Genomic DNA, 27510 nt, shown 5'->3' on the forward strand with positions numbered 1-27510 from the left:
CTGAGTAGTTGATGTACAACTTTCAACACATCCCCCCTCTGGGACACCTACTGTACCTGTGTGCCAAGTTTCAGCCAGATTTACTGTAGAATTCCTCAGAAATTAATGGAAACATTTATTCAATCTAATACAGCCAATGCACTACAATTGTGTCAATTTTCAAAAATTCATTAAAAATCATCCTGAGTAGTTGATGTACAACTTTCAACACATCCCCCCTCTGGGACACCTACTGTACCTGTGTGCCAATTTTCATCCAGATTTACTGTAGAATTCCTCAGAAATTAAAGGAAACTTATATTCAATTCAATACAGTCAATACAATAGAATTATGTCAATTTTCAGAAATTCATTAAAAATCATCCTGAGTAGTTGATGTACAACTTTCAACACATCCCCCCTCTGGGACACCTACTGTACCTGTGTGCCAAGTTTCATCCAGATTTACTGTAGAATTCCTCAGAAATTAATGGAAACGTCTATTCAATCCAATACAGTCAATACACTACAATTATGTCAATTTTCAAAAATTCATTAAAAATCATCCTGAGTAGTTGAGGTCCAACTTTCAACACATCCCTCCTCTGGGACACCTACTGTACCTGTGTGCCAAGTTTCATCCAGATTTACTGTAGAACTCCTCAGAAATTAATGGAAACATTTATTCAATTCAATACAGTCAATACACTACAATTATGGAAATTTCAAAAATTCATTAAAAATCATCCATAATAGTTGAGGTCCAACTTTCAACACTTTCTTACTCTGGGCGTACTACCGTACCTCTGGGCCAAGTTACATCTCAATTCACTGTAATCTTTATCAAAAATTGAAAGAACAATTCTATGTCAATGCTGGATGTGTGTCCTTTCAAAGTGACACTAAATAACAGAACTCAGGCACATCAGGGAATAATCCAAAAGGCGGATTTATTAAACAAAAACAACATACAAAATATCTCTAACCCATACTACATAACCTAAAAAGAAACAAAGGGACACTTAGAAGCACAAGGAAACAATACTGAAAGGGCAAGAGACACAGTCCAAACACAATCCACAACTAAAATGCCAAAAGAACAAGTCATCCCACATAGCAGACGGGTCTTGCCTGGATCTGGTGTCAAGCCGGCACTGCTGGCTGACTTCTGGCATGGTAAGATGGCACTGTTTATGTGATGGCATGCCACATTTGGCCTGATTGGGTGAATGTGACATGTTGTATAGAGCACTTTGAGTAATATGGGTGAGTAAAAAAGTGCTGTATAAGAATCAGTCCATTCACTGTCTGAACAGAGTTTCGTCATGTCACTTTTGCACTATTATGTTCCAGCACATGTTGTTATTACATGGCTTACATGGCTAAGGTACACATTAGGCTGACATCTGGGGCCAGAGCTGAAACTGTTCTGGGCCAGCACAGGGCCAGCATTGTGTCTGCAACTGGCCTTGTGCTGGCTCATGTGTGGGCCACCTCTGGTAAACCAGATCTGGGCCACCATAGGGCCGTCATTCTTTGCGGTACGCAGGCCATGTGTAAGCACATTGTGTGGGACAGATCCAGGCCATACCAATTTTGCTATGTGGGAGGAATTATGTAAAAATAGAAACATCATAAAAATGAAAATGAACATAAAGTAAAATGTACTGAAAAGAACATCAGTATGGCCATCATTATTTGCTTGGAAAGTCTAAAGTTCCATGGCTTTGAACAGCCAGAGAACGCAATGCCCAGCTTAGAATGACTAAAAGTAACTTCTTTTAACATTCTGTCATTCTGCTTCTATATCAAAAATCCACTAAAAATAGTCATTTGAAAAAAAATATTCGCCACTTTTCATCAGTTTGGGTTCCTCTGTTTATAGCAATTTTTAGAAAAGAACCCAATACCTTTGTCACTATACAGTTGTACAGTGAGATACAGAGCATCTCCTACTCATTGCAAACATGCTGGGAGGGTGGCTCTATCCGCCTTAGTGCAGCTGCTGTACCATACTGTGATGCAGTAAGTTAGTAGGCTCTCAATGGGCGAGTGGTGGAAGGGTGAGCTGTAGTCCACAAAGAGCATTCTGGCGTAGCTCTGCCGCTGTTCTAGGTGACTCAGCACCGAGTGGAGGGTGATGGCATCTTCTGTGAATCTGTTTGCACGGTATGCAAACTGGTGGGGGTCGAATTCTGGGGGGAGGTAATCCTTGGTGGTGCTGAAGGACTAGTCTCTCAAAGCATTTCATGATTACCGGTGTGAGGGCCACAGGGCAATAATAGTTCAGGCTGGTGATGGGAGACTTCTTTGGCACTGGGATGATTGTGGCTGATTTTAGACAGGATGGGATGGCTGCTTCATCCAGTGAGAGGTTGAAGATTCTGGTGGAGATGAGGGTGAGCTGGTGGGCACATGGTCTTAGCACTTTACCACGTATTCCGTCTGGACGCCTTCCTGGGGTTCACTGCTAGGAACACTCATCTGACATCGTGCTCCGTTACAGTGAATGGAGCGGTGCAGGAACCAGGTGAGGATGAGGATGGGAGCAGGGCTGAGGCAGATGAATGCTGCTGTTGTGGTGTTTCAAAGTGGGCGAAGAAGCTGTTTATGTCCTCTGCTGGCTGCACACTCAGGTTTTCTGTTTTCACAGTTCTGCCTCTGTGGTTTATGATGTCTATTATTCCATGCCATGTGTTGTTGCTGGACAGGTGGGACCCCTTTTCAGGTCAGCTCGAGCAGACCTGTACAGAGCTCTGTCAACAGACCTACAGGGAGTGCAGAATTATTAGGCAAGTTGTATTTTTGAGGAATAATTTTATTATTGAACAACAACCATGTTCTCAATGAACCCAAAAGACTCATTAATATCAAAGCTGAATGTTTTTGGAAGTAGTTTTTATTTTATTTTTTTGTTTTAGTTATTTTAGGGGGATATCTGTGTGTGCAGGTGACTATTACTGTGCATAATTATTAGGCAACTTCACAAAAAACAAATATATACCCATTTCAATTATTTATTTTTACCAGTGAAACCAATATAACATCTCCACATTCACAAATATACATCTCAGAATCAGAATCAGAATCAGAATCGTGTTTATTGGCCAAGTACTGTATATGTGCAGACACATACAGGGAATTTGGTTCCGGTAGATGGTGGCTCTCAAGCACAGCAATGTAAATCTCACACACACACACACACACACACACACAAGTGTCTATATATACACATTACACATACATACACAAAGCTGTGTAAACCAACTATAAATAACGAATCTAACCTTATATACATAAAATACAGAAATGAATGAGGTGGAATGAATACTACAAAATGTACATAAGGTGCAGTTGCAGTCTGGCAGTGGGAGCAGTGTGACAGGTCAACTGTTAAGAAGGGAGATGGCGAGGGGAAAGAAACTGTTCCTGTGTCGGGTGGTCCTGGTCTGCAGGCTTCTGTACCGTCTGCCAGAGGGCAGCAGATCAAAAAGTCTGTGTGCAGGGTGTGAGGGGTCTGCGATGATTTTCCCTGCCCGTTTCCTGGTTCTTGAGAGGTACAGATCCTGGATGGAGGGCAGGGGGGGGCGCTGATGATCCTTTCTGCTGCCCGTACAGTCCGCTGCAGTCTGCTCCTGTCCTGTTTAGTGGCTGCTCCATACCAGACTGTGATGGAGGAGCACAGGACAGACTCAATGACCGCAGTGTAGAACTGGATCAGCAGCTCCTGTGGAAGACTGTACTTCCCCAGTTGTCTCAGGAAGTACATCCTCTGCTGGGTCTTTTTGAGGATGGAGTTGATGTTGGTCTCCCACTTCAGGTCCTGGGAGATGGTTGTACCCAGGAACTTGAAGATCTTCACAGTCGACACAGGGCTGTCTGATATGGTGAGGGGGAGCAGAGTTGAGGGATGTCTCCTGAAGTCCACTGTCATCGCTACAGTCTTAAGAGTGTTCAGCTCCAGATTGTGCTGACTGCACCAGAGTACCAGCCGCTCAACTTCCTGCCGGTATGCAGACTCATCACCATCTTGAATGAGGCCAATGACAGTGGTGTCATCTGCAAACTTTAGGAGTTTGACAGCAGAGTTATTGGAGGTGCAGTCGTTAGTGTAGAGGGAGAACAGTAGTGGTGAGAGGACACATCCTTGAGGGGCACCAATACTGAGGGACCGGGTTTCAGAGGTGATCTCCCCCAGCCTCACTTGTTGCTTTCTGTCTGTCAGGAAGCTGGTGATCCACTGACAGGTAGCTGGTGACACGCTGAGCCGGGAGAGTTTGGAGGAGAGAAGTTCAGGCACAATGGTGTTAAAAGCCGAACTAAAGTCCACAAACAGGACCCTGGCATAAGTTCCCGGGCAGTCAAGGTGTTGCAGGATGTAATGCAGCCCCATGTTCACTGCATCATCCACCGACCTGTTTGCCCGGTAGGCAAACTGCAGAGGGTCCAGCTGGTGGCCTGTAATGTCTTTCAGATGGGCTAACACCAGTCGTTCGAAGGATTTCATGACCACAGACGTCAAGGCGACAGGTCTGTAGTCATCCAGTCCTGTGATGGTGGGTTTCTTGGGAACAGGGATGATGGTGGAGCGTTTGAAGCAGGAGGGAACTTCACACAGCTCCAGGGATCTGTTGAAGATGCGAGTAAAGATGGGAGCCAGCTGTTCAGCACAGGTTTTGAGGCAGGAGGGTGAGACGCCATCTGGTCCGGGGGCTTTCCTGGGCTTCTGTTTCTGGAATAGTCGGCTCACATCCTGAGTGTGTATTCTTAGTTTCAGTGAGGAGGAAAGGGGGGTGAGAGGTGTGGTGGAGGTCGTTGAGTCTGGGTTGGAGAGGGTGGTGGTGGTCGTTGAGTCTGGATTGGGGAGGGTGGGGGTGGTCGTTGAGTCTTGATTGGGGAGGGGCAGGGTGAAGGGGGGAGAGGTGGAAGGTGTGTTGGGGGTCAATGTCTGAAGCAATGTCCCTGGGGAGGGGAGGGTGGGGCGTGGGAGTCTGTCTGTCTCAAACCTGCAATAGAAAGTGTTTAACTCGTTGGCCAGGTCTTTGTTTGCTTCAATAGTGGGTGGGGGGCGTCTGTAGCTGGTGATTTCCTGCAGGCCCCTCCACACTGACGCAGGGTCGTTGGCTGAGAGCTGTTCTTCCAGCTTCTGGGAGTAGATCCTTTTAGCTGCTTTGATCTCCTTGGTCAGTGTGTTCCTGGCTTGCTTGTACAGGACACCGTCACCACTTCTGTAGGCGTCCTCCTTGGCCTTACGAAGATGTTGGAGTTTAGGAGTGAACCATGGTTTATTGTTGTTGTATGTGCAAAAGGTCTTTGTTGGCACACACGCGTCTTCACAGAAACTGATGTATGATGTCACAGTGTCCGTGAGCTCATCTAGGTTCTCAGATGCAGCTTCAAAAACAGTCCAATCAGTGGAGTCAAAACAGTCCTGCAGTTCCTGCTTTGCTGCGTTAGTCCACTTCTTCACAGTTTTGACTACAGGCTTGGCACGTTTGAGTTTTTGCCTATAAACTGGAATAAGATGGACCATGCAGTGATCAGAATGTCCCAAAGCTGCCCGGGGCACAGAGCGATAGGCATCTTTTAGAGTGGTGTAGCAGTGATCCAGTATGATGTTGTCCCTGGTGGGGCAGTCTATATGCTGTCTGTATTTAGGGAGTTCGTAGTTTAGGTTTGCTCTGTTAAAATCCCCAAGAATAATTGTAAAGGAATCCGGGAATTTCCTCTCCAGGGTAGTAATCTGGTCAGCCAGCTCGCACAGTGCGTTGTTCGCGTTGGCCTGTGGAGGGATGTAAACTCCGACCAGCATGAAGGAAGAAAACTCCCGCGGTGAATAAAAAGGTTTACAGTTGATGAGAAAACTTTCCAAGTGTGGGCTGCAGTGTTTCTGTAACACTGTGACATCAGTACACCAACCTTCATTAATGTAGAAGCAGACTCCACCACCCTTTGTTTTCCCTGAGAGCTCTGTTTCGCGGTCCGCCCGGTGAAGTTGGAAGCCCGGCAGATTTAAGACAGCATCTGGGACTCGCTCACTGAGCCAGGTTTCAGTGAAGCAGAGGGCAGCAGAGCGTGCAAAGTCCTTGTTAGTCCGGTTTAAGAGCAGTAATTCGTCGACTTTGTTTGGAAGAGAGCGGAGATTCGCGAGGTGAATGGAGGGGAGTGCCGTGCGGAATCCTCGCCGACATTCAAAAACAAAACAACAACAAATCAGCGACCAATATAGCCACCTTTCTTTGCAAGGACACTCAAAAGCCTGCCATCCATGGATTCTGTCAGTGTTTTGATCTGTTCACCATCAACATTGCGTGCAGCAGCAACCACAGCCTCCCAGACACTGTTCAGAGAGGTGTACTGTTTTCCCTCCTTGTAAATCTCACATTTGATGATGGACCACAGGTTCTCAATGGGGTTCAGATCAGGTGAACAAGGAGGCCATGTCATTAGTTTTTCTTCTTTTATACCCTTTCTTGCCAGCCACGCTGTGGAGTACTTGGACGCGTGTGATGGAGCATTGTCCTGCATGAAAATCATGTTTTTCTTGAAGGATGCAGACTTCTTCCTGTACCACTGCTTGAAGAAGGTGTCTTCCAGAAACTGGCAGTAGGACTGGGAGTTGAGCTTGACTCCATCCTCAACCCGAAAAGGCCCCACAAGCTCATCTTTAATGATACCAGCCCAAACCAGTACTCCACCTCCACCTTGCTGGCGTCTGAGTCAGACTGGAGCTATCTGCCCTTTACCAATCCAGCCACGGGCCCATCCATCTGGCCCATCAAGACTCACTCTCATTTCATCAGTCCATAAAACCTTAGAAAAATCAGTCTTGAGATATTTCTTGGCCCAGTCTTGACGTTTCAGCTTGTGTGTCTTGTTCAGTGGTGGTCGTCTTTCAGCCTTTCTTGCACTGAACATAAGTTCCCTGCAATTTCTGAAGAATATTACAGTAAATCTGGCTGAAACTTGGCCCAGACGTACAGCAGGTTTCCCGGAGGAGGGATGTGTTGAAAGTTGGACCTCAACTACTCAGGATGATTTTTAATGAATTTTTGAAAATTGACATAATTCTACTGTATTGGCCGACTGCATTGGATACAAGTACCCATTAATTTCTGAGGAATTCTACAGTAAATCTTGGTGAAACCTGGCACACAGGTACAGTAGGTGTCCTAGAGGAGGCATGTGTTGAAAGTTGTACATCAACTACTCAGGATGATTTTTCATGAATTTTTGAAAATTGACATAATTAAATTGTATTGGCTGACTGCATTGGATACAAGTACCCTTTAATTTCTGAGGAATTCTACAGTAAATCTGGCTGAAACCTGGCACACAGGTACAGTAGGTGTCCCAGAGGGGGGATGTGTTGAAAGTTGTACATCAACTACTCAGGATGATTTTTAATGAATTTTTGAAAATTGACATAATTGTAGTTTATTGGCCGACTGCATTGAATACAAGTACCCTTTAATTTCTGAGGAATTCTACAGTAAATCGGGCTGAAACCTGGCACACAGGTACAGTAGGTGTCCCAGAGGGGGGATGTGTTGAAAGTTGGACATCAACTACTCAGGATGATTTTTAATGAATTTTTGAAAATTGACATAATTCTATTGTATTGACTGTATTGAATTGAATAAAGTACCCTTTAATTTCTGAGGAATTCTACAGTAAATCTGGATGAAACTTGGCACACAGGTACAGTAGGTGTCCCAGAGGGGGGATGTGTTGAAAGTTGGACATCAACTACTCAGGATGATTTTTAATGAATTTTTGAAAATTGACACAATTGTAGTGTATTGGCTGTATTAGATTGAATAAATGTTTCCATTAATTTCTGAGGAATTCTACAGTAAATTTGGATGAAACTTGGCACACAGGTACAGTAGGTGTCCCAGAGGGGGGATGTGTTGAAAGTTGGACATCAACTACTCAGGATGATTTTTAATGAATTTTTGAAAATTGACATAATTGTACTGTATTGGCCGACTGCATTGAATACAAGTACCCTTTAATTTCTGAGGAATTCTACAGTAAATCTGGATGAAACTTGGCACACAGGTACAGTAGGTGTCCCAGAGGGGGGATGTGTTGAAAGTTGTACATCAACTACTCAGGATGATTTTTCATGAATTTTTGAAAATTGACATAATTAAATTGTATTGGCTGACTGCATTGGATACAAGTACCCTTTAATTTCTGAGGAATTCTACAGTAAATCTGGATGAAACTTGGCACACAGGTACAGTAGGTGTCCCAGAGGGGGGATGTGTTGAAAGTTGGACATCAACTACTCAGGATGATTTTTAATGAATTTTTGAAAATTGACACAATTGTAGTGTATTGGCTGTATTAGATTGAATAAATGTTTCCATTAATTTCTGAGGAATTCTACAGTAAATTTGGATGAAACTTGGCACACAGGTACAGTAGGTGTCCCAGAGGGGGGATGTGTTGAGAGTTGGACCTCAACTACTCAGGATGATTTTTAATGAATTTTTGAAAATTGACATAATTCTACTGTATTGGCCGACTGCATTGGATACAAGTACCCTGCAATTTCTGAGGAATTCTACAGTAAATCTGGCTGAAACCTGGCACACAGGTACAGTAGGTGTCCCAGAGGGGGGATGTGTTGAAAGTTGGACATCAACTACTCAGGATGATTTTTCATGAATTTCTGAAAATTGACATAATTCTATTGTATTGACTGTATTGAATTGAATATAAGTTTCCTTTAATTTCTGAGGAATTCTACAGTAAATCTGGATGAAACTTGGCACACAGGTACAGTAGGTGTCCCAGAGGAGGGATGTGTTGAAAGTTGTACATCAACTACTCAGGATGATTTTTAATGAATTTCTGACATTTCCATAATTGTATTGACTGTATCGGGACGTTACATTGTAATTTGTGCGCGCGCATTCGCGCGCGACTGTTCGCGCGCGTGCACGTGCGCGCGGGTATAGGCTTTCAATCGGCACATAAAGCGAAAAGGCGCTACCGTAAAGACTGGTGTAAAAGCGCAAGGAAATTTATGCGGCGCGGTACAGGCAGGGATGACACCAAACAGAGAGAGCACAAACGAAACCCTGGGAAACCAAAACACAACAGCATAATACATAACAATATCAAAAGAAAAAGTACAACAACCAAAAACACTGGGTCACCGACCCAGGACCATGATATTTATTTTCCTTCATGCTTCTCTTTTGGAATTCTGCTCATATATCATCTCTTTTACCTTTATTAGAGTAACGGACTTAAGGAAAAAATTCTGTCCAGTGCTATGGACTGTTTTACCCCAGCAACTATCTGATAAGCTTTCAAAATATACAATAAATTTAAAAAAAAGTACACAAGTTACACTATAACATTAAACAAACAATGAATTTATTTTGAAGTTTAGGTTCGTTTCTGGTTACGCCCACTGAAATATTTTGAAAGTTGCAGCCGGAAACGTGAGTAGATTTGCCAACTGTTGTGGGGATGCTGAGGAGAGAGCATCCTTCACTGTAGGTTTTCACACACACAGGCCGTGTGTTTTATACGCTGTGATGTTACAACGCCGAGCAGTGTTACATTTTACTTGACTGCCGTGAGTTGCTCTTACACGGAAAACTACGCTTTCAAGCTAAGCTAGGAGCTAACACTCCAAGATTAGCGATGGTGGATTTGTCCGAAGGTGGTGCAGTGTCAGTCGGACACAACAGAGACAGACAGGGATCAGGTTCGGGTAATAATGATAGGATAACGTCGAAGAAGTCGCGAACGAGAAGAGGCAAAAGAGGAAAGAGAAGGAGGAACAAAAAGAACAACAGGAACAAAACGCCACCGCCGTATTTACCACCGGAGGTAGCTACCCTTCTATAGCCTGGGCATGATTATGGGACCTCCAGCCCGCTAAGCTAGCTAGTGATACTGTAGCAAACCATAGTCGAGCGCAGGTTATTTGCGGCTACACTTTGTTTACACCATACAGCTACCTATAACATGGCGGAAAATACTCTTATATGACCTTGATTTTACACAACAATATTTTACCGCTGTCTGGTTTGAAGGAAACTCATTCCACACGCAGAGGCCAGAGATTTTGACGCATTCTCATAAAGTGAAGTGAAGAATTCAGCAATACTAATTCAGCAAAATAATCTGTGTTTTTTTCTACATTTTTATAATAGTCAAATACGTTTTAGCTCGACTGGAGCAAAGTTAAGAATGGTGGGAGATATATGGAATAGCAAACCGTTGAGAAAACATATTAAAATGAAGTACGCAGTGCAAAGGCAATTGACTAGTAATTGAGATACTAATCCACTTAATAAAGGAAGTGGCCTGAGCAATCCATTAGATTGTGATTAATCACAATGTAATTTATCGCAGGAAACTGAAATTGCAGGAGGATTTCACTAAATCAGTGGCTCAAGAGTTGGCAGTTCGTCTTGTAATTGGAAGGTTGTTGGTTCAAGCCCCGGCTTGGACAGTCTTGGTTGTTGTGTCCTTGGGCAAGACACTTCACCACTGGTGATGGCCAGAGGGGCCGATGGCGCAATATGGCAGCCTCCCTTCTGTCAATCTGCCCCAGGGCAGCTGTGGCTCCACTGTAGCTTGCCTCCACCAGTGTGTGAATGATTAGTGGAGTTGTAAAGCGCTTTGGGGGTCTCGAAAAGCGCTATATAAATGCAATCCATTATTATTATTAAATCCGGTTGGCAGAAAAGGGCATGCAGTAGGAGGGGCCACATAAGTATGTTTAGCTAAAAGTATGTTTTCTTAACACAGTGATATGTAACAGCACATCTGGAAACCTGACTGTAGTAATAGTGTTTGTTTAGAGTTGATGCTTCACTTAAATAAATACATTAGCAAGATTTTAATGAGAATACACACACACATATATGAATACATCCAGAATACATACATTACTAGATTAATGAAAAGTGTGCGAAGAGAAACTAAGAAAATGGCCCAAAAAATGTCAGGCCCTGAAAAGTTGAAAAAGCAGAATTTGAGGTTGTCCACTAAATCTTGAAAAAAGCAGATCGATGTAGTTAAATCATTTTGTTTCTTAGTTTTTGTCTGTATGTCTAATACAGAGAAAGATCCAAGATGTAAGGAGTATATAAAGAGTAATCTGCCCTCCAATAAGTAGAATACAGCATATAAATATGACAAATTGCAGATTCAGAGATATATGTATGTGTTTTTCTGACTGTATAAGATGACAAACAAATACAAAGAAAACCTTTCAAACATGAAAACACATTAAGTCAATACATATGCTAAGACCTATACTATGAAACTGACAACAGCATGTTGTAGGTAAACAAGTAGTTGAGACACAATTCTGCTGCTATATGCTATATACCTGCTGTTGAGAAACACACCCACAGTGACCTCTCTGGGTGGCGACTTCTAGTGTTTTAGTTCATCCTGGCAGTGATGAATGACGGCTGAGTGTCTCTGTTACCAACATTCTGGGGAGTTGAACACTTTCTTCTGGATTTGAAAATTGAAAAACTGTTGCCAGGGTGGCAACATACCTTTGACTACATGATCTATGTTATAGTTAGAACAGTTTTGTTCATATCATTAATGTGTTAACTAACCTTATCCCTACATTTCTCTACATTTCCAGGCTGAAGAAGGGAACATTGAATATAAGGTAACTAACCTTCTGTTTCTTATCCAAATTATAGAATAGAATAGAATTAAACTTTATTGTCATTGCACATGTCACAGGTACAGGGCAACGAAATGCAGTTTGCATCCATCCAGAAGTGTTTTAGTGATATAGATATATTACAATATATATTAGCCATGATATAGATATATTACAATATATATTAGCAATGATATAGATATGTGAGTATATTACAGAAATGGGTCTATTACGGTATGTAATATGTACACGGTATGAAGTATGTTATGAATATGCTATAACTATAAGTATGTACAGGCTATGAACAGGATATAAATATGAAAAAAAACTATACAGAAATATGAGATATACAGCTATACAGAAATGTGAACTATGCAAGTTGTAAACACTTGTAGAATTAAAAATTATCGTATGATTATTTACACAGAACTATGCAGTAGTGCAGTTAAGACGCTATATAAAGTGCTAGTGGTTGTGAGTGGTGGTTCAGTCCATGTTATTATTGTGTGTTTGAGGGTACAGTTGTCCATTGTGTGTGTATGTAGGTGGTTGTGGGTGTGTGTATGTCCAGTCCGTGTGTTAACGTGGGTCAGATGTCAGGAGGCAGAGTTCAGGAGTCTGACAGCTGTGGGGAAGAAGCTGTTCCGGTACCTAGTGGTCTTAGTCCGGAGGCTCCTGTAGCGCCTCCCAGAGGGCAGGAGGGTGAAGAGTCCATGTGATGGGTGACTGGGGTCTTTGATGATTTTCCCAGCCCTTTTCAGACACCGCTTCCTGTAGATGTCTTTTATGGCAGGAAGTGGTGCTCCGGCGATGCGCTGGGCAGTTTTCACGACCCTCTGCAACGCCTTCCGGTCCGAGGCAGAGCAGTTCCCGTACCAGACTGTTATACAGTTGGTCAGGATGCTCTCGATGGTGCAGCGATAGAAGTTCACCAGGATGTCTGAGGACAGGTGGTTCTTCCTCAGAGTCCTCAAGAAGAAGAGGCCCTGGTGAGCCTTCTTGACCAGCTTGGAGTAGTTGGTCGTCCAGATGAGATCCTCGGAGATGTGGACTGCCAGGAACTTGAAGCTGCTCACACGCTCCACGGCCGTCCCCTTAATGTGGATGGGTGGATGTGGGTCAGCTATTATGATGTGATGAACTTCTTTTCATTTGTAAGCTGTTAAAGTTTTTTAACCCTCAGCCATAAAAGGTCTTGCCATCACCTGCTGGGCGATGAGCAAGCAGATGGCGTGAACACAAAAGGTTGTGAACGCGATAACTCATGAACGAAGGGATTTAGCTTCAGTTTGATGTCTGCTAAAAGTCTCGAATGAGTTTGAATCTCAGTAGCCTTGACCTCAAGGTCAGATGTCAAGTTTTTAGAAAATCTTGTGAATGTGATAACTCAAGAGAAAGTCCAACTTATTACCACCAGCAGCAACTGTGTGACAGAGAGCATGTTTGGCTACAAATAAAAAAAAAAAAAAAGAGTCAATTGGTGCTACTAAAAACAGCTATCTGAGAAAGGATTAAATAATTGTGGAAAAGACTAGGAAAATTATGTTGCATATCTTAGATTGATTAGTTAGTTCGTGCACATAAATGGACAAATATTGGGTGATTCCATATTTTTAACCATTTTATGAATAATTAATTCAGCAGTGGGCTAATAAAATGCTTAACATACTAGGAAGGTATTGATAACTACACTAAAAATGTGGTCATCAAAACTGTCACCCAGTGGTGAGGTTGTTGTTAAATGCTGTATATTCTTATTATAGGTATTTTCTTTAGGTTCCTAAAATATCTTCAAAGTTTTGAAATAAACTTGGTGAACCAGCAGGAAGGAACCCGAATTTTGTCTGATTTTAGCCTAATGGCATAAAGGCATCCTTCTTCCTAAGCTCCTTACAGTTCCTAAAATGGATTACTGCCCACTTAAAAACATCAGATTTTTTATCTCTGTCATCTGTTTATGGGCTGGATAGCTGTGCTGAATTAGACCGTCACATGTATTCAGGGTAACTCTGCTCTCATCTGTGAAAACTGCAGTCTGCCAGTGGTGGATCTGCTAATTCTGGTATTCTATGGCATTTTCTATGGCAAATGCCAGTTGGATTCCACTGTGCTGGGCAGGGCCCACTAGAGCAGTGGTTCTCAAAATTTTCACAATGAGTACCACCTCGTCAGTCCAATAATCGACGATGGGCAAAATATCCGCGCATGCGCAGACTTTTTGATGGGCAGAGCAATGTAGTCATGCACGGACTGACATGGACAAACTAATTTCCCCCCAAAAAATTAGGGCTGTCACGATTAACGTGATTAAAATTTTTAACACGCTCAACCAATCTGGACAGCAGAATGAAAAACTTTTGAACGAACTGCCTGAAGTGTGTTGACAGAGACATTTCAGGGATTTTGACTCAGTTTGCGCTCCAGATGGGTTAATTGTTAATCGCGTTAGTCATGATGACGGCACATTAAAGCTGACAGCACTAAAAAAAAATTAAGTATAAACTCGCCAATTTGGGATTTCTTTGGCTTTTAACTGGATGAAAGAGGTAAACCTAAGGATGTAATCAAAGCAGTGTGCTGCTTGTACAGACGTGTTATGCGCGCATAACTTGCATGAGCAGGTACGTGTCCACCATCTGGCTGAGTATGCTAGGCTATCACCAGCTTCTGCAGCTCCATCAACAAGCATTTGGGCACACTCTGAGGAGGGTGCATTTGCTCGCAGATGAAAGAGTTAAAACAGTGTTAGCTCCATCATTATTAGCAAACTTACTCATGGGCAAACAAATAAATAAATCGCTCTTATAAAAACGATCGCTGATGGGCTCAGCCTATTGTCGATAGTAGATATATTCGTCCAATCGCCCAACCCTAGTATGAACCCTACTTCCAGGTCCAAATTGGTCTGCGTTTATTAAGGCTGTTGTGTTTTTAATATGTTTTATTGCTTTGGATCTTGTTCTCTTTAATATGAACAAGCCCCTAAAAAAGGCTGTGATCACTGTCGGCCTTTCTCCGTTTTTATTACCACTGTTCATTTTAAAGCTCAGTTTTTAAAACCTTATGACATAACTACAGCCCAGCCCATGCAGCAGTAAAACTAACCTCATATTGTGGATGGATAATCTCAGTTGTTCTCCTGACTAAAGTTTGGTTTGTTTACAGCATCCTGCCATGCAGTTGTATTGGTCCCTAACCATGGGGAACCCTCACATTAACTTTTATTGAATGGAAAAAGATTAGCCTTCATCCTCCAACTTCACTGTGTTTATATTATGCTAACCATCACATAGCACATCATTATATGCACGCTAGCCCAGCTTTAGTACCTTACAAACGTCATTGCTGTTTAGTTTTCTGACTTCATTTATGTCGGAAGTGATAGCACAGCTGTACGTTTTAATTTTTCAGAAATCCCTCAGTCAGAACATGGTATATTATTTAATCTTAAAAATTTGTGGGGCAGACTTCCCACATACCACTAGAGGGTGGGTGATATTAAAGTCCTGTTATTAGTATATGTGAGGGGGCAAACTCCTCAAGATGGGTGGTGACCATGGTGGCCATTTAGAAGTCGGCCATCTTGGATACAACTTTTGTTTTTTCAATAGGAAGAGGGCCATGTGACACATCAAACTTATTGGTAATGTCACAAGAAAAACAATGGTGTGCTTGGTTTCAACGTAACTTGAACAGGACTTTAATATCACCAACCATTCCCATGTTATTACGGTGTATCCATATAAATGGCCCACCCTGTAGTCTGTTTCTGAGTGTTTGGTCAGAGACATTAACAACAACCCTTATGTAGGTTTTCACTTTCAGTAGTATCAATGTTTGTACAAGTAATGTCTATATGTTGATTCATGGTTTTCTTTGGGGGGGTATCTGCTATAAAAAGACATGGCCAGGAAAATCTCCTTCATATTTTTCTGTGTTTAATCATCAGTTACTTTGACACAATGGCATCTGCTGTGATGCTGATGAGGTCTCAGAAGTGTTAGCTTTATTTATATACCTAGATTTACACTATTTCTCTATTGCAGAAAAAGTGTCACATAGTTTGGAATTAAATATTTGTAATTTACAAGGTTTCGAGGGTGCTTTCGACGGTACGTATCCAAGATAAATGACCATAAGTATATGTTTCTGACAGAGTCAAAATTAAATTGAATATAATCAGGACTTTCTGAATCAGAATTAAAGAATTAAATCCTTCAGTTTTGAAAATCTTGGATTTAGTGTAGCTGACTTTTTTTATTTTACCTCAGAACTCCTATGCAAGCAGTGCTCTAGTTAAACTGTGGCCATTTACTACCTGTATCATTATGTATTTTCTATACTGTAGTTGAAGCTGGTCAACCCCACACAGTACCGCTTTGAGCATCTGGCCACACAGCTGAAGTGGCGACTGCAGGAGGGCCGTGGCGAAGCTGTCTACCAGATAGGAGTAGAAGACAATGGTCTGCTAGTCGGCCTGACTGAGGCTGACATGAAGGCCTCACTCAACACTTTAAAGAAGATGGCAGAGAAGTAGGTCATCTTGTACAATTTATTTGCTGACATTAAGACGTCACCAAAGAATATATATAAGTGTCTTCACTCTGGTGTCACTCATTCGTTTTGGACTCCACAATGTTAGTGTCATGCTGGTTCTTTTGCAGCCAGAAATTACTATGTTTGGAGGACAGGGTGGCATGCTAAGTATCTGTTAAGCTTAGCAAGCTTGGTTAGCAAGCTTCATTCATAATATGGATCAGTGTAACATGTAGATTACTGACCCTGATTTTCTGGGGAAACATCGAACCATTCCCAGGCCATCTGTTGGATGTAATCTCTCCAGTAGGTCCTGGGTCTATGCTGGACATGCCTAGCCTGAAAACTATCCAGGAGGCGACAGTCTCAGCTGGCTCCTTTCAATGTGAAGTAGTATCGGCCTATCTGAGCCCCTCCTGAATAACTGAACTGTTAACAAAAACATCAGGACTAGATTAACAAATTTATTTATCAGCAACAGTGCTTCATCTGGTGACATGACTTGACATGACATAAAAGTTTGGAAGGAGCCACCCAACTCCATCAATATATGTCAAACCATGAGCTCCATGAATCCGTACAGTCTGGCTTCAGAACACACCACAGGACTGAGACTACTCTTATCAAAATAGCTAATGACATCATGACAGATGATTTTGGCCACATCAGTATCCTCAAGTTCCCAGATCTTTCTGCAGCTTTTGGCACTTGTTCTCACACCATCCAGCTTTCACATATATCCAGATATCTTGTCCTCACTGGTACTGTAATCTCCTGCTTTCAGTCCTACCTCTCCAACCCAACACAGTTTGTCAGATGGTCTCTGCCTGTGTTGTTACACACAATGTTATCTCAGCACCAAACCCTCCACCCAGTTCCCCCCGCAATTGCTTGTCAAATGTCTGCATTGCTTCAGAACATGGATGTCATCTAACCTACTTCAGCATCAATAGTAATAAAACTGATCTCTTGGTTCTGGCCCCCAAAGCCCTACTGTGGAAAACTGGTGTTCCACTCATTGTCGCAGACAGACGCCTCCTCTCACTTTCCCCAGAAGTTCACAACCAGGGTGTTGTTTTGGACTCGGCACTTTAAGTCCAGGCTTATATCCAATCTGCCACAATCTCTCTCAACTTTGGCCATCACTCACTGACTCAGATAACTTCATCCATTAAGGCTTTGTCACCACCTGGCTGGATTACTGCAGTCGGGCCCTGTTCAGAATGTCCAGCAACCCCCTGGGCAGGCATTGTCCAAAACTCAGCACTTTCTAACACACACTAAGCTCTGGAATTAGAGAAGGTTCAGTATATCAGTATTGATTATTAAATATGTAATGCGACATATCCCATCGCAATCTTACTTAAAGTACTAAATACCCAACTCTATGCTGTACTCACCATTAGCAGTCTTGCTAATCTTGAATGTTCTAATGTTTGTTTGTTTATTTAATTGTTTTTTGATAGTAATGTAAAGCACTTTTAATTTTTGTAGTTAACTTTCCACACATGACACAGAATGCCTAATTACATTTTCTTAGGTACATAAATCTACAATCATTAGGCAGGTTTCCAGTCACTGTTTGAAATAAATTGAAACTGGGAGAAGCCGTCTAAGAAAAATTATTACTGCTTTGCTCAGTAAATTGATTGGGATCAGTGTAAACTAAATGAAAATTGAATTATAAAACTTAAGTCTTTTTCTTTCATTTCAGAGTCGGGGCTGACATCACTCTCCTCCGAGAGAGGGAGGTTGACTACGACTCAGACAGAAACACGCGCAAAATTGCAGAAGTCCTTGTTCGAAAAGTTCCTGATGATCAGCAGGTAAGAGTCTGTCTGTTACACATGGTAGAGGAAAAAGAGTCCAGTTGAATCTGGCAAAACAACAGTGGTGTCACAGCAATACTCTAAAAAGGATCACAGCATTGCCCATTTAGGCTTTAACTATAGAGAGCACCAAGGGTTCTTTTTTTAAACAGTGCTGTTTAATGGTTATGAAAATATGATCCCATTTTCTGTCTTGCTGTTTTGGTCTGCAACAGTTCCTGGATCTGCGGGTGGCAGTGCTAGGCAATGTGGACTCTGGGAAGTCAACCTTGCTGGGTGTCCTGACACAAGGCGAGTTGGACAATGGACGAGGCCGTGCACGGCTCAACCTTTTCAGACATTTGCATGAGATCCAGACCGGACGCACCTCCAGTATCAGCTTTGAGATCTTGGGCTTCAACAGCAAAGGAGAGGTAATCCCTTTGCCACTTAGGATATTAGCAATATTCAGAAGTTTACATTCACTATGGACATGAATTCATGCTACCTTGAGGCTTTTAGTGATTTCTTTGAACTGTGCTTTTTCCAGGGTGGAATGATTGTACAGTATACATCTTTAATGACTTTATAAACAACAAATTTAAATCTTTTAACAAGTGGTGTAGAGGGTTCTAGTGTCTTTTAACTTGATATAAATTTCTTGTCACATTTTTGGAGCATGCTTTTGGAATGGATAAAGCAGGCCAACATTAAGCTTCAAGGAATGGTCTTTGCCACACCCTCAACACAAAAATATAAATTTGTGGACTATGCTTAAAAGCCAAATTGATTTCAAGAAAATCACTTCAAATACTCTAAAATTCTAGAGAGTGGTCTAATATTCAGCCAGAAGTAGGCCAGGATCTTTTTAATTGCTGCCAGAAGCATCTGGTCAATGTGGGACATTTAACTTTTGTTTGCTCTGTTTTTTGAAACAGCTTTGTAACTTTATTTAAAGTTCAGTTTGAAATTTTGCATAATGCTCTTCTTTTACCATTGCTAAATTATTTAGATATGTTAAGGACTGTATTCTGTTATCTTTTGTTTATTAGTAGGTTCTAAAATATATTTTGCCTTCACAATCTCTAATGAAATCCTGAAAAAATAATAATAATAAAGATTTATGGTGTATAACAATTTCACCTTTAGAAGCCCAAAATTACCATCATGCCCATGACGAGTGTATGGAAACTTTTCATTACAACTATATATCAGATATTGACTAATTTATTTCATGGGTCATATTTCTGCTTTGTAGATTGGCCTCTCACCATAGTGTTAAATGCAGTGTGTCAGACACAGTGAAGAACTACAGCATTTGAAATTTGGCAAGTATATTTTTAATGTGCTGCCTAATTGATTCTCTACCTGACTCTTAAAAATCAGTCAGGTAGAGAAAAAACACTTTGTGGTTGTTGTTGCCATTGCTGCACACCACAACTCAGGGTATTAGCATATTTATATTTGTAAACAATCCCTGACAATAAACAATCAAACTGTAAAAACAAAACAAAAGACGTGTTTTATTTCAATTCTGTCCTTTGGTGCAGCCTGTCTTGTATGTTACCTGTAAAAGGTTGTGAACTACAGTGAGTCCAGGACAGCTGAGGAGATCTGCGAAAGTTCTTCCAAGATGATCACCTTCATCGACCTTGCAGGACACCACAAGTATTTAAAGACCACCATCTTCGGCCTCACAAGTTATTGCCCTGACTTTGCCATGCTGGTGGTGAGCGCTAACACTGGTATTGGTAAGTAGCCTGTATTTTGTTTTTTGTGTTTTTTAAATATCTAAAACCTGTGGGTAAGCCACAGATTTACATATCCAGTCAATTGAGAACATGCAAACTCCAGAAAAAATGGCCCAGGAATACCAAGAACCTTTTTAGAGACTTAACAACTGCATCACTATGTCCAAAAGATAAAAATTCTATGTGTAAATTTTGTAGGAATATTGTTTCTAGTTGGACGTGATTGTAGCAGGGTTCTTTTGCTCTTCCAGTGCCTTAACGCAAACTGATACAGTGGGGCAAAAGTATTTAGTCAGCCACCGATTGTGCAAGTTCCCCCACCTAAAATGATGTCAGAGGTCAGTAATTTGCACCAGAGGTACACTTCAACTGTGAGAGACAGAATGTGAAAAAAAAAAATCCATGAATCCACATGGTAGGATTTGTAAAGAATTTATTCGTAAATCAGGGTGGAAAATAAGTATTTGGTCAATAACAAAAATACAACTCAATACTTTGTAACATAACCTTTGTTGGCAATAACAGAGGTCAAACGTTTACTATAGGTCTTTACCAGGTTTGCACACACAGTAGCTGGTATTTTGGCCCATTCCTCCATGCAGATCTTCTCGAGAGCAGTGATGTTTTGGGGCTGTCGCCGAGCAACACGGACTTCCAACTCCCGCCACAGATTTTCTATGGGGTTGAGGTCTGGAGACTGGCTAGGCCACTCCAGGACTTTCAAATGCTTCTTACGGAGCCACTCCTTTGTTGCCCGGGCGGTGTGTTTTGGATCATTGTCATGTTGGAAGACCCAGCCTCGTTTCATCTTCAAAGTTCTCACTGATGGAAGGAGGTTTTGGCTCAAAATCTCACGATACATGGCCCCATTCATTCTGTCCTTAACACGGATCAGTCGTCCTGTCCCCTTGGCAGAAAAACAGCCCCATAGCATGATGTTTCCACCCCCATGCTTCACAGTAGGTATGGTGTTCTTGGGATGCAACTCAGTATTCTTCTTCCTCCAAACACGACGAGTTGAGTTTATACCAAAAAGTTCTACTTTGGTTTCATCTGACCACATGACATTCTCCCAATCCTCTGCTGTATCATCCATGTGCTCTCTGGCAAACTTCAGACGGGCCTGGACATGCACTGGCTTCAGCAGCGGAACACGTCTGGCACTGCGGGATTTGATTCCCTGCCGTTGTAGTGTGTTACTGATGGTGACCTTTGTTACTTTGGTCCCAGCTCTCTGCAGGTCATTCACCAGGTCCCCCCGTGTGGTTCTGGGATCTTTGCTCACCGTTCTCATGATCATTTTGACCCCACGGGATGAGATCTTGCGTGGAGCCCCAGATCGAGGGAGATTATCAGTGGTCTTGTATGTCTTCCATTTTCTGATGATTGCTCCCACAGTTGATTTTTTCACACCAAGCTGCTTGCCTATTGTAGATTCACTCTTCCCAGTCTGGTGTAGGTCTACAATACTTTTCCTGGTGTCCTTCGAAAGCTCTTTGGTCTTGGCCATGGCGGAGTTTGGAGTCTGACTGTTTGAGGCTGTGGACAGGTGTCTTTTATACAGATGATGAGTTCAAACAGGTGCCATTCATACAGGTAACGAGTGGGGGACAGAAAAGCTTCTTACAGAAGACGTTACAGGTCTGTGAGAGCCAGAGATTTTCCTTGTTTGAGGTGACCAAATACTTATTTTCCACCCTGATTTACGAATAAATTCTTTACAAATCCTACCATGTGGATTCATGGATTTTTTTTTTTCACATTCTGTCTCTCACAGTTGAAGTGTACCTCTGGTGCAAATTACTGACCTCTGTCATCATTTTAAGTGGGGGAACTTGCACAATCGGTGGCTGACTAAATACTTTTTTGCCCCACTGTACGTTATGAACAGAGCAGGTTTCTCTTTGATTGTGTAGGGTTTCATTTGATGAAGACATTATCTAGGAGTTAGTTGGATAAAAGAGGTGTCATGACGTGGTATAAAAGATACAAGAAACAAATGAGATGTGTTGTCTGTCCAAACACACTTGTATTCTACCTGTCGGGATCACTTGGAACCCCGGGCGAGCAGATACTAAAAAGTACCTGGTAACAGGAACTAATGGAAAACCCTATAAAAACTGGCAAACCGTGCCGACTTGCTCTGAGTAGGTACTAATGGAAAAAGGGCTTTGAATTTTGTTTTTATAATTATTCTTTACTTGCTTTCAGACCATTATGCGACCATCTGCAGCTGAAAGAATAAAAACTAAAACTGTCTTATGCAAATTTAAACATTAGTCAAACAGAATACTCATCTACACCTCATCAGATTCTTCCGTGACTTAATGATAGAGGCATTGACAAGTCTGTTAACACACCCAGCATTTTTACAAGCTTTCCTTCATGTGTCAAATAGGCTACACTTTAGTGATAAAGCACCTCTTTTCTGGTCTTACTAACCTATAACATTTAAGACACAGAGTGATTTTAACAATAATCGACTAGGGCTGCTCAATTAATCGAATTTTAATCACGATTACGATCTGGGCTTTCAACGATCATTAAAAATGACTGAGCCGATTATTAGCCCCTCCCTCATTTATCCGCGACACCTTAAAGGCCGGTCCGTGAAAATATTGTCGGGCATAAACCGGTCCGTGGCGCAAAAAAGGTTGGAGACCGCTGATTAAGAGGACCCGAGGGAAGCTCGGAAAGCTAAGCAGAAGTTATTTGGAGAGTGACTGCCGTTGGTTGAAAAGAGAGTTTAAAAAAAAAAACTTCAGTGGTGTTGCACACTATTTTATATTATTTTTTTAAAGTCATTGTTAACCCTTTAAAGCCGGTCAGAGCAGCACGCTCCGTTTTGTGTAACTACTTTTAAATCCCTGTAGAACCTGAACCGTGTAAGCTAGCGCAATAATTTGTTTTGCATATGAAACTGGAGGAGTTGTACTTACATCTGATGCCATCAGCTTGTCCTCGGTCACAGTTTCGTTCCACATAAAGCTTTGCAAAAACTGCATAAAAAGCGCTTGCAGGAACAAAAACATAATATTCCAGAAACACGCTTTGCCGTTCCTATCAGCTGTTCGTAACACTTCCCACAGTGAAATGATGCACATGCTGTTTTCTTTGCAAATTTGCATCATAGGATTGTTTTTTGTTTTTCCTGCAGTATATAAAAATTGCTGTATCTCCAAAATAAAACTATGAAGACACTCAAAATAAATTTCCTGTTGTTGTAAACTATTTTTTGCAACTTTATTGTATTTAAAGTTTTGAGGGATAAAACCTCTTAAATTTCTCCAAGTAGAAATATATGTAAACAAAACAAAAGCGATTTTCAATTTTTTTTGTAGTTTATTGCACTTTTTTGCAATTTATGTAATTACTATGGACTTAATGCATACATATTATTAAAATATGGGCTATAACAGTTGTATTGATGTATAGCAACTTAAAATGCTCCCACAAATGGCACTACAGCATGTAAAAAAATAATATAAGCTCTGGTGGACTTGCTTCTATAGTAGGTCTTAAAGGGTTAAATAAATATCGTCAAATAATCGTGATCTCAATTTCAGTGAAAATAATCGTGATTATCATTTTTGCCATAATCGAGCAGCCCTATAATCGACTATACAGTAATTTTTTCCCTCTCCACTTCTAATCCTGGTTACCAGTGTTTGGGTAAGTGAATCCAGATAACTGACAGATACTCTAGGTATGTTTAACTCACTTCATAGTACAGAGTCCAGGCCTCTGACTACTTTCTAGGCACAAATAATTTGAATATTTAAAAATTTAATAGAATTGTTCTCACTTGGATCCAACTGCCTTGTAACGTTTAGATTTCCTATGCACATAAGATGCGAAACATCACAAGACAAGTGTTCTGGGTAATTGAGTATTTTATTTGTTTCCTTCATCCAGCTGGTACAACTAGGGAACACCTGGGCTTGGCCATGGCGCTGAAAGTTCCTATCTTCATTGTAGTCAGTAAAGTGGACCTGTGTTCCCGAGGCACTGTGGAGCGAACAGTCAGACAACTAGAGCGAGTTCTGAAGCAGCCAGGCTGCAACAAGGTGCCCATGGTGGTGTTGAACCCTGACGATGCTGTGAGTGCAGCACAGCAGTTCACCCAGTCCACATGGTGAGTAAAAATACTCAATACTTATCAGCTACTGTGTATGGCGGGGAATAGCTTAATTGTACAGTGTATACAGCAGTATAAACAAAATTCACTAATATATAGATAAAGCAGTATATAGTGCTGCAGAAATGATAAGTGAAGGTCATGGAAATACTGCTACGATACACAAAGCACAAAATAACTGTTCTATAATGGATGATAACATTTTCGGAAAACTTGTTTAAAGTCGAATTCATAAATCGCATTGCATTTTGGGTAATCACCACAATGTTGTTGTTCATGCACATCCAAAGCAAAGACTGACACCAACAGGTAATACGGAGGAAAATAAACTAATGAACACTAATATTAATATTGCACTGTAATAGTGACCTTGCATGGTCTACCTACAGTGGGATGCAAAAGTTTGGCCAACCTTGTTAATAGTCATTATTTTCCTGTATAAATCGTTGGTTGTTACAATAATAAATGTCAGTTAAATATATCATATAGGAGACACACACAGTTAGGGCTGGGCGATATGGCCTAAAATCCATATCGCGATATAATTTGAAGCACGTGCGGTAACGATATATATCGCGATATATTCTTTTCTTCTGTATAACATATTTTCCACACTATAAGGCACACTTAAAATCCTTTAATTTTCTCAAAAATTGAGTGTGTCTCATGTATGAATTCTGGTTGTGCTTACTGACCTCGAACCGATTTTGGCGTGCAGAAATCTGTTAAAAAATGTTTTGATGGATTGTCAGAGCATTACGGCTGCCGTAGTAAGGAGCTTCGCGGAGTAATCCGGGTCCAAAACTCCGTCTGCTTCAGGTCCCAAAGTCAAACGAACACTGAGAGAAAGGAGAATCATTTCTCCTCTTATCCGTTCGTACGGATTTCCAGCACCCGTACGAACCCTGAAAATCATCAGCGTTGCTGCTTTAGCAGGTGTAACAATTAAGTTTAACATCCAGGCATCCACGAAAACAGAATTTATTAAATTTAACGGAGTTAGAAGTTAACAGGAAGTTAGCTCGCTAGTTTCCACCTAAACATGACATACCATGTTCTGACTGAGAGATTTTTGAAACTAATTAAAACGTACAGCTCTGCTACCACTTCCAACATAAATGAAGACAGAAAACTAAACAGCAGTGGCGTTTGCAGGGTTACTAAAGTTGGACTACCTGGTATATAATGTTGTGCTACATGATTGCTAGCGACACAGCTATGTTAGCATAACATTAGCACAGTGAAGCTGGAGGATGAACGCCAACTTTTTTCCACTCGATAAATTTATTTATTTAGTTTATTTTATCACTACCTGTCATTTATTGCAGATTACTTGTATTTGCTTAATTGTTTACTAAATGTTTGAGGTGTGAAAGAAACTGCAAAGTATGGGTGTGTGTGGTTGAAGGATGTGTTCGTGCATGTGCGTGCGCGAGAAGGGGGAGGCGCGAACAGTTTTCTTGTAAAACAAAGGGGGGCCTAGCAAAAAAAGTTTGGGAACCACTGGTTTAGGGGAAGGATAAAGAAAGCTGTCTCAGAGATTTAAGCTGTCTGTTTCCACAGTTAGGAACATATTGAGAAAATGGAAGACCACAGGCTCTGTTCAAGTTAAGGCTCAAAGTGGCAAGAAAGTGACCAAGAAAAATCTCGGATAGACAGAAGTGATGAATGGTGAACAGTCAGAGTCAACCCACAGACCAGCACCAAAGACCTACAACATTATCTTGCAGCAGATGGAGTCACCGTGCATCGTTCAACCATTCGACGCACTTTACGCAAGGAGATGCTGTATGCGAGAGTGATGCAGAGGAAGCCTTTTCTCCGCCCACAGCACAAACAGAGCCGCTTGAGGTTTGCTAAAGCACATTTGGACAAGCCAGCTTCATTCTGGAATAAGGTGCTGTGGACTGATGAAACTAAAATTGAGTTATTTGGGCATAACAAGGGGCGTTATGCATGGAGGAAAACGAACACAGCATTCCAAGAAAAACACCTGCTACCTACAGTAAAATATGGTGGTGGTTCCATCATGCTGTGGGGCTGTGTGGCCAGTGCAGGGACTGGGAATCTTGTCAAAGTTGAGGGACACATGGATTCCAGTCAGTATCAGCAGATTCTGGAGACCAATGTCCAGGAATCAGTGACAAAGCTGAAGCTGCGCCGGGATCTTTCAACGACCTGAAACACTGCTCAAAATCCACTAAGGCATTCATGCAGAGGAACCAGTACAACGTTCTGGAACGGCCATCTCAGTCCCCAGACCTGAATATTATTGAAAATCTGTGGTGTGAGTTAAAGAGAGCTGTCTATGTTTGGAAGCTATTAAACCTGAATGAACTAGAGATGTTTTATAAAGAGGAATGGTCGAAAACAACTTCAACCACAATCCAGACTTTCATTGGAACCTACAGGAAGCGTTTAGAGGCTGTAATTTCTCAAATATCACTGTGTGTGTCTGCTATATGATATGTTCAACTGACATTTTTTATTATAACAACCAACGATTTACACAGGAAAATAATGACTATGTAGTAGTTGCACTAAACTGTATTGTAAATCTTAAAAGTAAAAGTCATTCATACATGAAATACTTTTATGTCTTTTGTTGTGGCTCAGTATTTGATTACAGCACTTTGTGTTCTGTTGCAGGAGCAGGAGCTTGTAGTTACTTTGTTCTCCATTGATACTGGTCAGAGATTTCCACAACAACTTTTATGTGTCTGAGGTGTAACATTGTGTGTAGTATCTGTATTATCCCATTATCAACTTGTATTTCTATTAAGAACGGTTTTGTGTTGGTGAATTCACAATCTATTCATGATCGTGAATTCACTTATCTGTATGTCCACAGTGGAAAAATATTACACTTAATGATGTACTTAATTGAATTTTCACTTCACTGTGTGTGTGTGTGTGTGTGTGTGTGTGTGTGTGTGTGTGTGTGTGTGTGTGTGTGTTTGGCTGGATGCACATTTGCAGCATTACACCCATCTTCACCCTTTCCAGTGTGTCTGGTGAGAATCTGGACCTCCTGAAGGTTTTTTTGAACATCCTTCCTCCACTGAGCAACAGCAAGGAGCAGGAAGAGCTGATGCAGCAGCTCACTGAGTTTCAGGTATCCAAACCCACGTACACACATGTGCTTTTTTTTCCATCACTTCTTTTTTTTTTTCATTTTTTATTTTTTTATAAACAATCATATATCTATGTCTATACATACACATTTATATACCTAAATAAGTATATTCAGAGGAGGGGGAGAGGGGGGAAAAAAAACCCGCAAAGCAAACAAGTATTTAACTGTAGCTACACCAAATAGTGCCATTACTGGGTCTGGGGGGAGTTGTTTTTTAAAAATATCAGACAAAGTTTTAAATATTTTAGACCAATAGGTAGCGATATTAGGACATGTCCAAAACATATGTGACAATGAGGCAGAATTCTGGCCACATCGATCACATCTTGAGTCAGCCCCTGGAAACATCCTTGAAACCTTCAATTTAGACAGATGGAGCCTATGCAGGACCTTAAATTGTAGTAGTCCGTGCCTGCAGCAGACAGAAGTGGAGTGAACCAGTTCTTGTGCCTTAGTCCATTGATCTTTAGTGATGTTAGTAGCCAGTTCTTCACTCC

General features: G+C 41.5%; 2 protein-coding genes across 2 annotated transcripts in view; one reads left to right on the top strand and one right to left on the bottom strand.

Annotated features, from left to right (window-relative positions):
- Nucleotides 1-960: 960 nt before the first annotated feature.
- LOC146706922 (uncharacterized) lies at nucleotides 961-6973 on the bottom strand. The gene is made up of 4 exons (XM_085460717.1): nucleotides 4184-6973; nucleotides 2237-2383; nucleotides 1991-2157; nucleotides 961-979 (listed from the first exon to the last, which is right to left on the bottom strand). Exons 1-4 carry the CDS (start codon nucleotides 5789-5791, stop codon nucleotides 961-963), a joined length of 1941 nt encoding a protein of 646 aa, XP_085316843.1. The 5' UTR covers nucleotides 5792-6973.
- Nucleotides 6974-9436: 2463 nt separating this feature from the next.
- gtpbp2b (GTP binding protein 2b) overlaps nucleotides 9437-27510 on the top strand; it is a 29160-nt gene continuing 11086 nt past the window's right edge. The window contains exons 1-8 of the mRNA XM_085458221.1: nucleotides 9437-9837; nucleotides 11621-11647; nucleotides 15993-16177; nucleotides 17895-18006; nucleotides 18225-18422; nucleotides 19565-19739; nucleotides 23655-23874; nucleotides 26857-26992. Of these exons, the coding sequence (XP_085314347.1) occupies nucleotides 9649-9837; nucleotides 11621-11647; nucleotides 15993-16177; nucleotides 17895-18006; nucleotides 18225-18422; nucleotides 19565-19739; nucleotides 23655-23874; nucleotides 26857-26992 (1242 nt within the window). The 5' untranslated portion in view covers nucleotides 9437-9648. The remainder of the gene's footprint in view (nucleotides 9838-11620; nucleotides 11648-15992; nucleotides 16178-17894; nucleotides 18007-18224; nucleotides 18423-19564; nucleotides 19740-23654; nucleotides 23875-26856; nucleotides 26993-27510) is intronic.

Source organism: Copadichromis virginalis, linkage group LG6, assembly GCF_057382275.1.
Source record: "Copadichromis virginalis isolate Kocher_CV1m ecotype Utaka linkage group LG6, C_Virginalis_male_GT1.1, whole genome shotgun sequence".
NCBI classification, from domain to species: Eukaryota; Metazoa; Chordata; class Actinopteri; order Cichliformes; family Cichlidae; genus Copadichromis; species Copadichromis virginalis.

Bases quoted from the DNA above. Each gene is read 5' to 3' on its own strand.
- LOC146706922 (XM_085460717.1), bottom strand. From the start codon at position 5,791: ATGCTGGTCGGAGTTTACATCCCTCCACAGGCCAACGCGAACAACGCA. The intron at 2,384-4,183 runs GTGAGGCTGGGG...TGTGCCCACCAG, and splicing joins TGACAGACAGAAAGCAACAA to CTCACCCTCATCTCCACCAG. The intron at 2,158-2,236 runs GTAATCATGAAA...GACCCCCACCAG, and splicing joins GCCCTGTGGCCCTCACACCG to TTTGCATACCGTGCAAACAG.